This window comes from Camelus bactrianus, chromosome 34, assembly GCF_048773025.1.
Source record: "Camelus bactrianus isolate YW-2024 breed Bactrian camel chromosome 34, ASM4877302v1, whole genome shotgun sequence".
Lineage (NCBI taxonomy): Eukaryota > Metazoa > Chordata > Mammalia > Artiodactyla > Camelidae > Camelus > Camelus bactrianus.
Genome location: NC_133572.1, coordinates 17,756,753 through 17,774,899, shown reverse-complemented (window position 1 = coordinate 17,774,899; position 18,147 = coordinate 17,756,753). Strand labels below are relative to the sequence as shown.

The 18,147-nt window shown below is 43.5% G+C and overlaps 2 protein-coding genes across 3 annotated transcripts in view; one reads left to right on the top strand and one right to left on the bottom strand.

Moving 5' to 3' along the window:
* Positions 1 to 5,599, bottom strand: part of KLHL42 (kelch like family member 42) — a 20,344-nt gene extending 14,745 nt beyond the window's left edge. Inside the window, exon 1 of the mRNA XM_010946572.3 lies at positions 4,011 to 5,599. Coding sequence (XP_010944874.2) covers positions 4,011 to 5,599 — 1,589 coding nt within the window. The remainder of the gene's footprint in view (positions 1 to 4,010) is intronic.
* Positions 3,575 to 18,147, top strand: MANSC4 (MANSC domain containing 4). 2 transcript variants are annotated; one of them, XM_045510369.2, is made up of 5 exons: positions 3,575 to 3,971; positions 9,498 to 9,547; positions 10,865 to 11,414; positions 14,166 to 14,300; positions 16,688 to 18,147. In XM_045510369.2, exons 3-5 carry the CDS (start codon positions 11,186 to 11,188, stop codon positions 17,359 to 17,361), a joined length of 1,038 nt encoding a protein of 345 aa, XP_045366325.1. In that variant the 5' UTR covers positions 3,575 to 3,971; positions 9,498 to 9,547; positions 10,865 to 11,185; the 3' UTR covers positions 17,362 to 18,147. The 2 variants fall into 2 exon arrangements, with proteins under 2 accessions (XP_045366325.1, XP_010944873.1); XM_010946571.3 differs by lacking the exon at positions 3,575 to 3,971 and adding an exon at positions 5,544 to 5,682.

The following is an 18,147-nucleotide window of genomic DNA, read 5'->3' as shown; positions in this document are numbered from 1 at the left end:
TTGCAAGAGAAAAATCTCCACTGTGATGTTACACTTTAAAAGAATACAAATATATACATTTACTTTTACTACAATAAGGTAAACTATATTCCACAATCCAAAAAAGCCATGCATTTTAAGCATCTATTATTTATTGGAAACCATATCAGCCGGGTGAATATACATAAGCATTGAACAGGCCAGAATCAGAAGGCAGAGAAACAAACAGAAACAGAAAATTTCAATTCAAGGTGGGGAGTATGATAGAAAAGCAAGGAGTTTGAACATTTAGCCTAACTGAGGGTTCAGGAAGGGACTCTTGGTTGAGATTATGTCAGATTTGAGTCAAAGTCTGAAGGAGATAAAGAAAGACACAAATTCCAACATGGCACTCAACTTCAAAAATCTAATGGAAAAAAAGTAACTATGTAGAAAAAAATAATAACTAGAAAATACCAAACAAAAATCCTAACAAAAAATATACATACAAAGGTAATAAAAGAAATCCTTTCTGAGGGACCAAAAGACCCAAATAAATACATAGAGAAATAAACCATTTATCCAGCTACAAAGTATCATAAAGCTGTGAATCCTCCTCCAAATTAACCTATGAATACAATGCAATTCCAATCAAGATTCCAACAGGACTTGACAAGCTGATTCTAAAGTTTATCTGAAGGAGAAAAATATGTGGAGAATAGCCAAGAGAATTAAAATAAAACAAGACAGAACAAATGCGTCTTTGTGAATAAAACAGATTCACAAGCTACAATAACTTAAAAATGTGTTACTGATACCGGAATGGCCAGTCTGTCCATCTGGAAACAGGAAAATAAGCATGTAACTGGTTTAGCAAATCACAGTGAAGAACTGAGGTTACTGGGACATCAGAAAACATATTATAACCTTACATTATACCTTATGTGAAAATAAACCCCAAACAAATTCAGATGTCGAGATAAAATGGCCAAAGTGTAAAAGGAATAGGTCACGAAATACACGAGTGATGTACAAGAACCTCTAGCTTTCCCACGCAAGATAAAAAGCTCGTAGGACACACATGACAAATTTGACTACAAAACATTTAAAATCTCCTCCTATAAGAATACACTATAAATCTGAAGTCCAAAACTGAAGGCTCACAAGGCCAGTTCTGGCCTACACTTTGTTTGGTCTACAGTGTTTTTGTTGATCTTGTCGATTTGTTTGTTTTTTAGATGGAGCGAGTTGCTCTAAAAATCTGGGTTATCTGGAGGTCTGACACACCATTCCCCGCGCCTATGCGGCATTACCCAGCTGTGGCCGGGAGGTGGCGCCCTCTTGCGGTGGGTCAGTAGCTCTCCGGTTCGTAACTCTCACCCACCCCCTCCACTCACTGATCCTACCTGCCTGGTCGCTTCCAGCATTTCACTTCTGAGCCTTATGATCAAATAAGGGCAAGGGAAGAACACAGGCAGCATTACCTAAGAAACAAGGGATCAGTATCTATATGCATGAAGAGAATTTTTACAATGAATACAAAAAAAAAAAAAAATAACACATTTTTTAAAAACTAAAGGCCATATATAAAAGATATACAAATGGCCAACAGACATATGAAATGAACAATTCCTCTTCCAAGCAGAGATATCTACACCAGTGTTTCTGCCCATTAGACTGGTAAAAATAAAAAATGATTACATCTTCACAAGAGTACAGGGAACCGACAAGCTCAAACACTGTTGACAGAGAAAAATCAGAACAATTTTCTCACGGGCAACTTGGCAGGAGCTACCAAAATTTTAAATGCACGTACACTTTGCCCCACCTATCCAGGGATTCCCAGCATTTGCCATATAGAACTAACTCACATATGCCTACTATGATAGGCACACATATATCAAGATGTTCAACATGGCATTGTTTATAATGGCAAATGGAAGCCCTAAATGCTCAAGAATAAGGGAGGGGCTAATTACAGTACCTACAAACTGGAATACTATACAGCCATTAACAAGAGTGAAGTGGATCTACATTTGCTGATATAAAAAAAACTTTCAGAGGGGGAGGATATAGCTCAAGTGGTAGAGCACATGCTTGGCATGCATGGGGTCCTAGGTTCAATCCCTAGTACCTGCTCTAAAAATAAATTAATTAATTAACCTAATTACCTCCCCGTCACCAAAAAAAAAATTTTTTTTTAAAGAAAAAACATTTAGAGTAGAAATATCAAGGGCCATAATAATCAGCATAACTTAATCAATTTTAGAGTAAAAATATATATAAGATGCATATACAGCCTTATATGTACATGCATACATATATACATCTTTCCCTATTAACCACTATCAACATACTAATACTATAAATATACATTTATTAATTTATAAATATAAATGTTTAGATATACCTATATAAATATAACATGTCAATAACTACACATTTTTTACCACATGGTTTTTCATGTCATTTGCAGTTTTTCTAAGCATGTATTCATGCATTACTTGAATACTTTTTTTCCCCCAAAAAGGACAGAAAGGACATTCAGGACTACCAACGATTTGTGGAGATAAAAAGAGAATCCTGTGAGGTGTGGTGTTGGAGTTGTGGAGCTAGGGGTGGCCTGCTGAGCACTAAATGACACAGTGGGAGACACGTGTGTAAAGGTGACAGACAGCCCTCCTGGGCCTCTACCCGTAATCTGAGCACCGCCCATCACCACTGCATGTTCGTTGCTTCAACGAAAGTTCTTAGAATGTGTTTAAAAATAACTCTCTGATGTCAAGTTTTAAACACACTATCATCCCAATTATTTATGATGCACCAAAGAGGGGCTGGAAGAAAATACGCCAACCTGCGGATGGTTATCTCCTCCAGGAAGTGGGGAGTAAGGGTGACAGTCTTCCTGCTGCTTCATTCTTTTCCAGTTTTCCAGAATAACTATACATTTTTTATCATTAGAAAAAAAGAACACTTTTCAAATTTAATTTTATATTATAATAGAAATAAACTCAATGTATGCCCCTAGCCTGGGGGGGAAACTTAAGTCAAGTAAATATGCATAATGACTTTCCTATTCCGGTTAAGACTCTTGGCCTGGCTGTGAGTCCCCGACTCCTCACTCCACACTTTAGGGCAGGAACCATGATGGAGCTTGAGATGGCTACAAGTGGACCAGAAGACAGGGTGTTCCTGTCCTTCCTTCTGAATGGCTCTGGGCCATCCTGGGCCCTCCCATCTTTTTGTCCTACCACTTCTTCCTATGATGCTCTTTGCTCTCGCTTTCCCAGTCCTTTCCTGGCTCTGTTCCCTCCCCCTGCCCCCAATCTCCTCCTTTTCTTTTCCTTTCTTCGAATCACCCAAGTGCATGTTGGGAAGGATTTGCAGGATGGGAAGGGAGAAGGCTGGGGTGGATGGAAACATCCTGATTCTGCAGGTGACCAATTCCAGGTTTTGGGTCCATGATGAAGACTGGGATAAAGTGAGATGCAAAGAGAGGATTAAAAAAATAATAAGAAGAAGAAAGGTGATAGCTAAGATTATTAGAATTCCAATGATTATTTTCTGATCACAGCTGGTGTTCCAGTGTGAAAGGCTTCAAAGTCATTAACAACAAAGATGCTCGAAATTCAGTGTTACAGCTGACTGCCTCGTGTGTCATTATAAACAGGATTAGTTCCTAAAAAATAAAATTGGTAAAAACAAAAGCAAAATGAAAGTTTTCTTTGAAAGTATCCTTCTAGGAAACCACAGACATCTTTCTTCCACTGAGATAGACAGGGGGAAAAAAAGGAAGAAGGAAAAGGCAGTTTGTCTGAAGGGCAGTACCTGCAAGGAAACTACTCAGTTAGCTGACCTCCCTGGGGCCTCCTCCTCCTTGCAAGTTCTTAGTTCATCGGGAACTTTGCCAAAGTCAAGGCCAGCGACGCTCCCGCTCCCAGGGACGGCATTCCCATCTCAGCGCAGCCTCCTGGGGCTGCTCGGTAAACATCAGGGGGACGATTCATGAGCAGGTGAGTGCATGGGAAAGCAGCAGCGCGGCTGGCGCTTACCTCTTCTGGTTCATGGAGGCCACCTGGAGCCACTCGTTGGTGCTGGGGTTGTAGGAATGCGCCGCGGAGATCTCCTGGCTGGTGATGCGGTACCCGCCCACTATGAAGAGGTAGTTGTCCAGGATGGCGGACCCGTACCCCCTGACATTCACCAGGTCGGGGGGAAGGTTGTTGGCCAGCGGGAACCAGCGCTCAGTCATCTCCTCATACCTGAGCATGGACGGGGGCTCCCCTTGGTAGGGGTGAGGGGCCAGGGGTCCCCCCAAGAAATCCCCCAGCGCCACGAGGACAGGAGTGCCTGTCATCCGGGCCTCTCTCAGGCTCTGCTTGAGGTTGACATCCCCGGGGGCCTGAGGAGAAGAGCCCAGGAGGTGGAACTGGGGCTTGCACAGCACCTCGTGGAAGTGCACGGCCATGAAGCGCAGGCAGGCCTCCTGCAGGTCGGGCAGCCCGTACACCTGCGCCAGGCGGTACAGCTCCATGCAGTTGCTGAGCCGCACCTGGGACAGCAGCAGCTGCAGCAGGGACGTGACCTGCAGGAAGGAGGCCGCCTCCACCAGCTCGGACAGCAGGCTCACCTCGTCCATGTCGTCCTCCTCCTCCTCCAGCCCGCCGCCCTGCCCCCTGCGCGGGCCCAGGAGCCAGCCTTCGCGGGCCCCGCCGGCGTTGATGAAGTCCAGCACCAGGCGCAGGCCCGGGGCGCTGAGGCCGCGCAGCTGCTGCACCTCGGGGCCGCCGGCCTCGGGGCTCAGGGCCTCGCGCATGCCGGAGCGGTAGAGGGCGCGGAAGTAGTCGCTCTGCTCGATCAGCTTCCTCTTGCTCACCGGGTAGCAGCGGTCCTCCAGGCGGATCTGCACCATCTCCTCGGCCGACATGGCCGGGGGCCTGGGGGCGGCGGGGGCTCCCGCCGGCTCTGCGCGCTCACCTCCCGCCCCCGCGCGCTCGCCGGGTTCCGGGGCGGGCGCCGGACGAGGGCGCCGGGAGGAGGCGGCGGCAGCGCAGGGCTGCCCGCGCCCGCCCAGCGCCTCACGGCCTTGGCGGCGCCTCCCCAGGCAGCCCCTCCTCCCGGCCCCGGGGGGCGGCGGCTCAGCCTCGCCCCTCGTCCTCCGCCGGCGCGGCGGCCCGGCCTCTCCGGCCTCCGGCCTCGCCAAAAAAGGCCCGGGCGGCGCGCGCGCTCCCCGCTGGGGTCGCCCCGGCGGGCCGCGGGGAGGGGATCCCGGCCCGCGCGGGCCGCCGCCTCGCACGCCCGGCGTCGCACATCCGCCCCCCGGACCCCCGCCGCGCGCCAGCCCCGCGGGCAGGGCTGGGAGGCCGGGGGCCCGGGCGGCGGGACCCAGGAAGGCGCGTCCCCGCGGCCGCCCTCGCAGGCCGGGCGCTGCGACTCCGAGGGCCGCGGCGTCTGCAGTGATGCTCCCGGCGCGCAGGATGCGGGAGGAAGCCGGTTGCCTTCTCTTGCGCGCCGCCTTAGCAGCGCGAAGGGGAGAGCAGAAGAAACGGGCTTTTCTTTTGGAAGGGGATGAAATGAGCCGGGGTCCAGGGAGTCCAGAGGACATCACGTCCGGAATCGCCCAGCTGGACGAGTCCGGCATCGTGTCCCGGGGGGCTGAGGCGCGCGGGCCGTCTCTGGACGTGTAGGTGGCACCTAGGGCTGAGCGTCCTGAGTGGCCATCGGGTAGGAGCCATCTTGCAGGAAGAGGGGGTCCAGCCAGATGCCCAGGTTCTGCGGGACTCAATGCTCGGGGTGCACCCGATGGTTGGGAAGCAGAGGAGCTCATATTTGCTGCTGGGGCCCGTTATCCTTATGCTGCTAAAAGAAAGAAGTACAACTCAACTGAACACAGTTAGATAACGTACCTTCTTGTAAAATATTTTCTAATGGCCATTGCGTTCCCTATTTCAGTTTGGTTGGGTGAACAGGCACAGAATGGTATCTCTGAGTAGAAAGTCTGGTCTCTTTCGCTCATACTTGCCTACAGCGGTGGCTTTTCTTGCCACTCTCACCCCTACCCCTACCCCTGTCCCGCCGGCTGAGAACTGCCTAGAGGAAGGATGCTTCTCGCCCGTCTTCTCCCACCGAACACTGCAAATAGAAACCTCTCCCCCAATAATAAGGACCTTGTGTTGCTCATGAGATAAGAATTAATCCCAGAAAGGGGGAGTGGGCGGTAATCGTTAGGTTATCTTTGAGAAGAAGGAGAGAGAGGACTGGGAGCGAGCAGAGTGTATGTGTTCACTTTTTCTTACCAAAAACCCCTTGGAAACTTTCCCAGACCAAGATTGAGAACCATCTACAGTAGTCCTCAATTTGGAAAGAATATGTGTTTGGACTTTTCTTTTTTTTTTTTTTAATTACAAGCTTCAGTTTTCCTTATGAATGACAACATTGTTAAATAGTAACTTCTTCATAAGTACATTTCCCGTCTTTCAAGCAAGTGATACCTCCTACAGCGCTAACTTTTTATGTTAGGAAGGGAAAGGGTTAAAAATCAGAGAAGAAAGTCATTTCGTAAAATGTGACATCCTTTCAACACACTGTTGGGTTACACTTGTGCTTCTTTTTGTGTAAATTAGCTGTTTCATAGTGAGGTGTTGTCATTCTTTATTTTCTTTATAATACACCATGAATTAGGAACTAAAACTTTAAAGACATAGGAAAAAAAATTCTGGTAGACTCTAGTGTCTCTGGGAAAAGTAAAGGAAATAAAGATGGACCTATGACTTGCCTCCTTCAAGTTATTTTCTTGGATTCTGGGGAAAACTTCTAGCCTTTACCTTCCTTCACCTGCCCTTTAAATCATTACTGATAAGACTCCTTTCTCACGTGGACCTCTCACACTTCTGTTCTCAATGAGCGTGTAGCCGAGACATCTACGGTTCTTTGGGGTTGAGTGATCATGAATTTAGCAACCTCTTTGGGTAGGTAAAGTTCCACATCCAGCGTTAGGCATTGAGCTGGGAAACTTTTGCCCGGCGGCGCCCCCTGTGTCAAAGAGCCTTGGACCTGGGGTTGATTTGCACCTGCCTCCATCAGCAACAATGCCAGATTCAGTGGGTCAGCCAGGAAGAGCAGGCTCTTAGTCTCTGCTCCGTCCCTTTAGAATCTTCCACCAATGGATGCTTTTGTCTCCCAACTGTCATAGATATGCCTCAGATGGCATTTTCTGGCCTTTTAAAAATAGACCCAAAAAATCATGTGCATTAGAAAGGCAGTTCACACACAGTAATATTATCGGAGTAGATCTCTGGCAGGTAATCTGTGGTTTCAGTTTGACAGCACTGGGCATTTATCCTGTAAGGCCTCTTAAAGATCAAATCATTTTATCAAGGCCCAAAGTCAAGTTTTCTGTTAAGCTAGAAATGCAGTCAAATTTATATAAACTCTTTCATTTACAAAAGACTATTTTTTTCTTTTTTTTTTAATGGAGGTATAGTCAGTTTACAATGTTGTGTCAGTTTCTGCTGTGTAGCATAATGTTTCCGTCATACATATACATACATATATTCCTTTTTATATTCTTTTGCATTATAGGTTACTACAAGATATTGAATAAACTTGTTTATCTATTTTATATATAGTAGTTTAAGCTTCGTAAAAATGTTGCTTGTCTATACCTGGAGATTTATAGATCTGTTATTAAGTGATCAGTGAGTAATAAAGACTGGCCTTTGTGGTACTATGATTCACTTCAAACACTTTACATCATGATCTGTTTTACAAAAGACTAAAATAATGGTCAAATAAATGATTTCTTTAAGAATTCTTGGAAAATCTACAAACTACTATATACAGAATAAATAAAGTCCTACTGTATAGCACAGGGAACTATATTCAATAGATTGTAATAACCTATAATGAAGAAGAATATATACATATGTTAACTGAATCACTTTGCTGTACCCCAGAAAGTAACACAACATCGTAAATCAACTATACTTCAATTTTTTTTAATTTAAAAAAAAATAATTTATGGAAAAATATACCTTTTGACCTAGAATGGAAAAATACCAAAGTACAAGATGTTTATTACAGTGTTGCTTTGAATAATAAAGAAGTTGAAAAGTGTTTAGTAATAGTAGTAGCTAATATTTATTGAATGTTTAATATATTTCAGGCATGTTGTAAGTGCTTTACGTGGGTTATAATACTATTTTAAGTATTGTAGGAAGTTGAGGAACAGAAAATTTTGGTACACATGTAGAATGAAATACCATAGAGCTATTACATCTTTGGATGTAGGTTTCTTTAGAGACACTGAGCATATAATTTTCCACTGGATTTTTTAAAAAGAGTTTCTGGAACTATGATTGCATTTTTGTAAAATTGCATATATGTGTCTATTTTTTAATAGAGATGTCTAGAAGGATGTTTACTGAAATGTTAAAATTGTAAGATCTTGAATGGTTATTATTTCTCTTTGTATTTTTCTGTATGGTTTGGATTTTTAAAGTGAATGTATATCAATTTAATAGAAGCAAAATATTTTAAGAAAAAGTAATGACATATTCCAATTTCTCAGGCCCCATTTTTGAAAACGATGTCCACCAATTTTATGACCCGATGAAATGAAAATGTAGATAAACAATTAGCATCTTTAAAATAAGGATGAGATATTGACTGTTATTCAAATGTCTTTTGGATTTAGTAAACCCATGCTATTACTTCACTATCACTTGAAAGTTATTTCTATTTTTTAGTCCCTCCAGTATTTCTAAAACAACTTTGTTTCTTTTTGTTTTTAATAAGCAAGTCCAAATATCTTGCTTTCACTAAAGCACGTGGGGCAGTTTAAATTAGTTTAAAGTAGCGCAGTTCTTGAATGGTTCTATTTCATCCCAGTTGAGCATCTTCTCGTGGGCAAAACATTCGTTTATTTCAACCACTTATTTCAGGGTTTTCCAAAAACCTTAGGAAATCACCTGAGGCACTTTTTATTAAAATAAGAATTCTGGTTCCCACACTAGAGCTACTGAATCAGGCTGGTGGGGGGGGGGATGCTTCTGGTCCACATGTCTCAGTTCTTTTTGAATTCCTCTCTCTGCCCCTGCAGTCTGGTTTTTAATCTCTTCTTTGCAAAATGCTTGGTTCCAAGAAGGTACCTGTTTCCAGGCTCAGTGTTTATCAATCACCCCCAAATTTGTTTTTGTTGTTGTTGTTGTTTAATTTTAAAGCATGCCTTTACACTGAAACTGGTAGATTCTTTAAAATGCAACTTTGATCTCCCCTTGACCATCGTCTGACCGCAAAAGGATTAGACAACTGTGGATTGTTCCATTATGCCTGCAGGGAACATGAGAACTTCAAGGAATTATATGTCACACAAAAGAAACCACATTTAATGTGACTGAAAGATGGAGGTTAGAAGGTCAGAAAGTTGACTTTCCAGTTTATGTTCCCAGGGCATGAACTAATCAAAATGGCTATGGAATCTTGTGATAAAACTGAGAGTGATCTTTTGTTTCTCATCTGTCTTCTTGTTTTGCCTTTAGGAAGCCTCTTTTCTCATTTTCCTTGGAACAGATGAACAGATTATTTGCAGGTAAGCCACTGAAACTTGCTTTCTAAGAGAAGTTCACTAGAATAAAGTATTTATCATTTTTAGTGCATTTTCTGTGGATTATGCAAGGTTAGCAGTTAGTCTGTAATATAATTTTTGCTCAGAAGTGAAATGTTTGTTTTTAAAGCTGTTCAGCCTTTTGAATATCATCCTCTTCATTACCAATTATTAATATTATATGTTTCTAAAAATCAAAAGATTTGATAATTAAGCTATCATTAGGAGACAGGTGGACAGATGAAAGTTCAAAGAATGTTAACATTTTTGTGTCAAGTGAGTGAGTGAGTGAGTGTGCAAAAAAGTATGAGAGGAACATAGATCACAGATGAGAGAAAAAGTTTCATCTTTTTTTTTAAAAAGAGAGCAGTACATTACTTTATGTCCCAAACTAATTACCACTAATGCTTTGTGTGAAAATGGATACAAAAAAAGCAACAGTTCTATGCTTTGAACTAATTTCATCTTGGATATTATGGGATATGGAACACACGATCTTCACCAAAGTAGGCTATTTTCAGTGCCTTAAATATTTTTTCAAATGCTTTGGCATTATCATTAAAGCTACTTTATTAATATTTAGAAGTTTAAAACTTTTTTCCTAATGCGCATTTCTGGCTTCTGCATCTGCTTCTGAGGTGCATATACTTTTATGTCTGTGCTTCACAAAGTCTTCTTTGTAACTTGAAAACACAAATATCAGAAAACAGGCAACCCCCAGTTTGAACATCTTCCCAATCTTCACTGTAAATTATGCTCTTTTTTCCTTGATTGAACAAAATATACTTAAATGGATGTTCCATCTACAATTTAAGGATATTCTTTTGGCTGGATCTTTCATCTTCTTTGAAAAAAGCTTGTGGCTGACCTTTGCAAAAAAAACGCCTGGCCCCAAGAAATGACTAGTATTCATAGTCAGTGTTTTTAAAATCACCGCAAATTTTTAAATTTTTATTTTATTTTGAGTTTTCATCTACTTTTCAGATTTTTTTTTTTTTTTTTTAGTAAAAGCAAAAAATTTAAACCAGTGCTTAAATTAGTTTTCTAATGAATCTGAATACATTTCAAAGAAAAAAAAAAGATGACTGAAACAAACAAAATAATCTGCCGGCACAAGTTTCTTTAAAAAACCATACAGAGGCGCCCTTACAAAATGATGTCTTGTTTCTGGTGAAACGGATCCTCCCTTTATCTGACATCAAGTGACTAAACCATTGTTTTCTCCAGAAAGACTCTTGGCTAGGATTTCGACTTGTCTTTATATTTACTTAGTAAAAGGTGTCTGTGACTATTCGCTTTTAGAGAAGGAAGAAAGGCAGAGGGGAGAGTCTACGTCTTCAAGAAGCTAAGGGACAGAGTCTTGACATGGCCTGGAAAGCATTCAGAATTAACCCCAGCAGGTCAAATGTTCACCCAGGGCACAACTGGGAAGAAACAAAAGAAAACTCAATGTGCCGTCAAAGAGCCGCTTCATTTTTCTAGCAAGTGACCTGCCAGGAAAGGTCCAAGGAAGCTCTCCCTTGGCAACAGCCCTGAATTTCCAGAAACTCTTCTAAACCCCGATGGTCAGCTCCAGCTTCTGCCCGGTCATCAGACTTACTGGCGAGTCTTCATTCCAGGGAAATGCACACGGCGGTGGTGGCAGCAGGCGTGGTGCTGCTCCTCAGCATGGGGTCGACCTCAGAAGCTCTCTGCTCCCCCAACATTTTTTACAGAGGCTGCTGGATCCGTCGCTTCCCAGGTCTGCTAATTGACCTGGAGGAGTCTCAGAAGCTGGGCGCCCAGTTCTTGAAGTATTATTCCGAGAGCACTGGTCAGAAATGCAGCCGGAGCTGCTGTCTGAGGAAGGATGGTAAGTGTTCATGACCCGCCTGAGCAAAAATTGGGGGAAACTTCAAACATGAAGACCTAAGAAAGGAGCCCTAGGCAGAGGGTCCAGTCAACGGTGGAGAAGGTCTGGGGAATATGCCCTGGGATGAGGTGGGGCTGGGCGGTGGGGGAGCGCAGAGAGGGAGACACATTGAGACTGGTTTTGCAGTTGGGGCCAGTGCAGGCTCGGTTTACAAATCTAATCATGACCTAGGAGTCTATGCACCTACAGGTAACAGAGAATCTCTTTTCTTCACTGAAGTGTTAAGTGAAAATATTTCCTTGAGGGCCAACTACCAATATTTCTATGGCTCAGAATACAGCATATATAGTTTCCAAAATATTTATAATAATTTCCTTTTCAAAGCTCTTTTGGTGATATTGATATCATATCACACTTTTAAAATATGCTTTCTTGGGTTGACCAAATGTGGGGTGCACTGAACAGGAATTTAGATTGTGGTTCATGATTTGAAAGAAATAAGGAGATATATGTCAAATAGAAAAACGAAGGAAGGAAGGGAGAGAGGGAGGGAAAGAAAGAAAGGAAGAAATAAATTAAATTTCAAAGTATCCTAGCATGCAGGGTATAGCTCAGTGGTAGAGCGCATGCTTAGCATGTATGAGGTCCTGGGTTCAACCCCCTGGACCTCCTCTAAAAATAAACAAATAAACCCAATTACCTCCCCCCACCAAATAAACAAACAAACAAACATAAGATTTCAGAGTATCCTAACAGCTTTTTTGGTCTGAAATCCAGAATCAAGGTGAACTATCATTCATATAATACGATAATAAGGCCTGTAATTGGGAAAACCTTTCATCGCTGAGGAATTTCAAGTTACGTTTGTCTAAAGACTTTATTTTTTAATTTTCCAAGATTTTGAGAGATGCTTAGAAAGAAACAAGAAAAGCGACAACACTTTACAGTAATTCTCTTCTTGTTCCACATGTTGGTGGTCTGATATTGACGTTAACTGCCGAGGCCTCCTTTCCAATTATCCACGTAAGATTTCCGTGATGCAGACTGGAGCGCCTCAGAGTGTTGAAACCGACTGTCAGGAGACCACAGTGTGAGAAGCTGTCACAGACTAAGTAAGCCCTCAGAAGCTAATCAGGCACAGGTGACAGCAGCTAATTTATTAAAGGGAAATTTTTTGAAAAGATAGCAAATCTGGGTATTCAGCTTGCAGATGCTTCTCACCCCGTAAGCCTTCACTGAAAGGAGATGAGGGAGGAGTGGTACCTTTTCAACCTTTTCCTGGGACGTGGATTTACCTGACTCTCCACACGAGAGATGCTGTGGCCTCTGGACTTCCAGGGGTACTAGAAGCATCTAATAGAATTCCAAGACTTCAGAGCCCCCGTGGCTTCCACGTTGTGGCTTTCTTTCTCCAGATGAAGAAAAGGGATGAACGTAGAGCCCAGTTTTTAGCTGGAAGCCAGAACTTTAAAATGACACAATCCTGTAATAGCTAACCTGCTCAGAGCTGGGACTCTGAAATGGACATGCAAAATGTCAAACATCTTTAAAAATTGCTCCCTACAGCATCAAATACTTTTTTATCAGAAATTTAGATGTCAACATTTGAGTATTTTTTATCTCTTTTCCTTCAGTTTTACAGCACAGTCCTTGAAGAATGCATTTGTAATCTGTAATACATTAGCAATGTATCGTTAATTGACTTTCGTTCTATTCTTTCTCCTGGAAAAATAAAGAGTGCAGAAACATGGGGTGTCCCAGAAGTCATGGGGGGAGGCGTCACTCTCGCAGTTAACCTTACACAGAAGCCAGGCAGGTTCTGGCCACAATTCCACAGCAGTTGTAGGCATACTCTGAGATCTGGTAATCATACACTATCCCTCTGTAATCTCATTTTATTAAAGAAGCTGATACCTTTGGGCCAATGAATATTCCCTACCACATGGTTCCCACTGCACTGCAGCAGGAAGAAAATCTGTGTTGCACTTCAGGGAGGACAGACTGAGGATCTGCACTCAACCAATGGTTTTTCCAGAAATAACACCATGTGTTTTAAGGAGCCAGTTTACTTAGGACAGGGGAGGCAGCATGAGCAAGTGATGTACCCCTACCCACTGGAGTTCCTAATGCTAGCAGCCTTGTCTGTCTGCTCCCTTCCTCTTTGAATGACACTGATTAGCTTTTCACTGGACGTGGTTTTGCAGCCTGGGGCTGGTGCACACCTGCAGTCGGGGTCAAAGTCATGTTCACCCAGCCTGCTGCCTTCACACCACCTGGGCCTCGCCCAGCAATGAGGTCATCCCTGTTTCTGCCCTTCCTGTTACTCTCCCTTCTGTGACAGCATTTGTCCATTTATTTGCCAATTTCTTTCTCTGGTGGACTGCGGTGCCTTAGCATTCCGAGAGGGTATTACACCTAGAAATGTGATATGTATAAATCCCCACAGGTTTGTTTGTAGCCAACTGAACTTCTCATGAACAAAAAACACTGGGACTGGGAAGCATTCCAGGCAACCCGGTGGAGCATGGAATGTGTGGAAGACTACTCAGAGAAAACCAGTAGATATTTCCTGTTGAAACGGCATTTTCCCAGAGTCATAGTTCCTGTAGTTCATAATGTCAGAAGTCTGAACATAGCCCTGCAACGTACCATTAATCCCGGGTTCTTGAAAGAAATGTCAGCTACGCAGAGATCAGCAGGCGGGAGGAATCAGGCCCGTCTGCCGATGTACGTTGCCTGCTTCCTTTTCAGTTTCCTGTAACTTGGCTGTCTTCTTCCACGACCCCATTCATGACAATGTCAACTGTCTGCATGTCCACTGCCCAACCCTGGACAGCTGCATATTGGAGCCTGGAACCAGTGCCATTTTATACAACATAACAGACGGTAATGATCCATGTACTTTGTATGTATTTTGAAGAATGTCGGTAATATTTTAGTAGAGGTGTGTAACCTAGAAATGGGCTGACGGTAGCCACGGATGAATCTCTAGATCATTATTTTCTGGTGAACTCTGTCTGGAAAAGTCTGGGGCTTCCAGGGCAGAAAACTAAGAAGAAATTCCCTTTAGTTTGGCATGATCATCAGCAATGAGTGCACCCTGGATAACAAATCATATGTGATTGAACAGGATTCAAAAATGAACACATTTATCCCAAGAGCCTTCAGCCAGAGCCAAAGTAGGTATTTCTACTACAGTGGTTAAAGATGCCACTAGGAAATAAAGAAAATGCTGAGTGTGAGTTGTGAGGGCATCTGACACTATGTACAAAGATGTTACAAATACTCACGTGAGGGGCGGGGAAATGCACTTCCTGCCACACAGCAGGGTATCACTGGTCCCACGATAACCAGGGCATTTTACTTTAGAAAAATACATACTTAAGTGTCCTTTGCCCGTGTATGTAATCTCAAGGTACAAATGAGTAAACATCAAAGAATACATTTTTGCCACCACAGTACAAAGGAGGTAAACGTCTTCGTCAACCTGAACTTACTGAACACGGAACGCGCCGGGCTGTGCGCAGCACTGCAGGAGACTGCGGCCATGTCTCTGCCCTCGAGTTCCTTAAAATCTAGTTGATGAGACACATCTTACAATTAGTGTGAAACTAGTAAGTAAATACAAAAATGTGTGATGCTGCCTCAACCAGCTGCCAAGGCTCAAAAGCAGGAGAGGCTAAAGAAACCTCGATTATTCAGAGGAGGCTTCATGGAAGAGGCCAGGGAGAGGCAAGAGGAGGAGCCCGTGTCATACTTGGGAAAGTAAGGAAACTGATGTGGCTACAATACGCGGACATCTAGGGCTACAGGGGACATACGCGTGAGATAGGTAGGCCAGGTGACAAAAGGACAGAGGAGAGTTTTGGTTTAACTTTGTCAGAAATATGGAACCAACAAAGGTATTTAATGAGAAAAAGCTATCATTAAAGTGATGTGTCTGGTTATCTTAATCTAGGAGAATTAGATGCATGGTGCAGGTTAAAAAATGCAGTCAGGGCAACGTTACATCTGGACAAGGTGATTGTAGTTGCGACAAAGAGAAGGGGTGGTTACCAGCATATTGGGAAGGAGTTGAAAGGCACTTGGTTACTTTTTGGATAAAGAAAAAGGAGAGAACGGAGGAGCCAAAAATCCCTTTGCAGTGCCGAGTCCAGCATGGGTGACAGAAGAATGACGACGCTGCTGAACAAGGCGAGGGGGCAGGCAAAATGATGGCCTTGAGAATGTTCATGAGGATGTGGGATGTCTAAGTGGGAACCTCGCCAGAGCACAGGAGAAATGAGATCAGAGCTCAAGGAGGGAGAAACTGGGGATGTGGATTTCAGGGCCATCCGTGTAGTGGTGACAGTTGGTGAGGACAATCTCTTTGGAGGGGGTTGGTATGGGATGAAGAGAAATACAGCAGAAAACCAGGGACTAACGACTGTGGAAACCGCACAACCATTAGGACCTGGGAGAGAACCAGCAAAACAAAGAAAAAACAAGAGGCAGGCAGTCCGAGGTAACGTGCCAGAGGAATGTGGGGTCCAGGGAGTCATGGGAGAAGAATTCAGGCAGAGGATGGCCAGCAGTCTCGGGGACAAGAGAGAAGCCAAAGCAGTGAGACACAAGTGATCAGGAAATAAGGAAAGCAGAATTTTGGCAGAGTTTGGGAGAATGGAAACAAGATTCAGAAGGCACAAAACAGTCAGAAAGGAAATGCAGGAAGTGGACATTGCTGTGTTGGGAGGAAAAGAGAACAGGGAGAGACTGAAAGGGAAGCAGTGTGACCACCATCAGGGGAAGCGGAAAGCTGCTGAGAGCTTTCGAAGTCAGAGAGAAAGGAGTTAGTTTACAAGAAAAGAGAGCACACTGAAGACCCGCAGGCACCACCTGGAAAGGGATGAGACTTTCGGCTCTGCTAATTTTAAATAGTTCCACATCTCAGGCCCCATTTTAACGTTAACACGTTAAACATATCAGATGGTTACTGTTTCTGCAGCCCCTGCCCTAACCCTGCTGTTGTTGCCCCCAAAGCCCCAGCGGACACAACGTTTTCTCCACCTTGTAGCCAAGTTCCATCACAACAGAAACTGCCTTAGAAAGTTAAGATGAATTCTGATGTGGCCGCTGTGTCTCCGAGCCTAGCGGAAGTATACAGCAGTGGAACTTGAAATTAGCTTAGTTCAATAACCATAGTGGCAAAATCCAAGACTTCTCCAAACGGTGCTCGAAGGTCCTCTCTTTTAAATTAAAAATACAATTTAAACAATGCTTTGTCTATCTTTCAGGTATAGATCCAGACTTGCTGGTGTTTGAACAGTCACTGCCCACATATCTAAATACTCGTTCTTCCTCCAATACGTGGGAGAGACTAAGGATTCTAAAAACTATGAATTTAGATAAACAACAAGCCACCGAGATACACCAAATGCTACCGTCAATGGAGGCTCCATCGTCAACCACACGTCAAGATTTGGTCGCAAACACCACCACCACCAGGTATTCAAAGGAATTAACCACAGACTCCTGGGCAAGATTCATTTCCCTGAACGACGCCACTACCGCAAAAGTAAATGTGGTGTCACCCAGTACTGAGTTCATCGGCAATCCAGATAACAAGACTATTTCTCCTTTCTTTGTGCCCATAGACACAAAACTGTCTCATATGCCTATTCCATCCCGACTCAACAGCAGCAAACAACTACTGAACAAAACCAAAGGGTACAGCAGCAGAAACCAGACAGCTGAGAGTGAGGACCCAGCAGCTGACGGGGCGCCTGGGACGTCCGCGACGTGGCTGGTTCCTGTGGCCCTCGGCACCTCTGTCGTCTTTCTCTGCTGTTGCGTGGTCATCCTGGTATCTGGGTTCTGTCGAAGGCGGCAGGGCCAGTACAAACCAGGACAGAGAAAGTCGGGATCCAGGCAGATTAAAAAATGTACCATTCTGAAGGAGAGATCCTGAGAGTAAAAGATGGGAGCAGTGTAGCTTTCAAGAGTATCATTTTTAGTTTTCCGTAAGACGAGGGCAGTTTGGTTTAAAAAAAAAAAAAAAGCACAGATGCCCATTCATACCAATCTCTAAAAGGCCCATGTTTGATATTTTTATTTGTTTTTTTGAATAGTGCACCCTTTGCCAGAGTTCCAAAATTCTGACCCCTGCAGTGATTTAGCACCATGTGGGTACAGCTCTGAGTGCTGTACATGTATAAATTTGTTGAATCCTTACAACTCTGAGTTAGCTATACTATTACTAACCATGATACTGTTACCATCCCATTTTACAGACAAAGAAACTGAGGAGCAGAGAGGCTAAGTTTCTGCCTAAGCTCACACGGCTAGGATGTAGGGAAGCCAGGACTTAGGAGACAATCTGGTTCAAAAGTCCAGGCTTGAAACCACTGTTGGACTAAAAGCCTCCATTTCCCTAATAAGCATGGAAAAAAGATACAGGAAGACACTGTAACATCATACTTGTCTCCCATCAAGGTCAAATTATTGTCACATACGTTGATGAAATCTTTTAGTGGTTTAAGCAAAAAAACATTCTAACCAATTATAGTTACTAACCTATGAGCAAAAGTTTGCTGATTTTTACTTAATTTTCTGTGTTCAATTGATGAGTTTTTCTCAATCCTAATCCATCATCTTCTTTTTTCTAAAATTGGCCTGGCTTTCAGTAATTATGGCACTGAGATCTTTGAGTTTTCTGTTGACTTCTGCTGAATAAACCTTGGCAGTTTAGTTCACA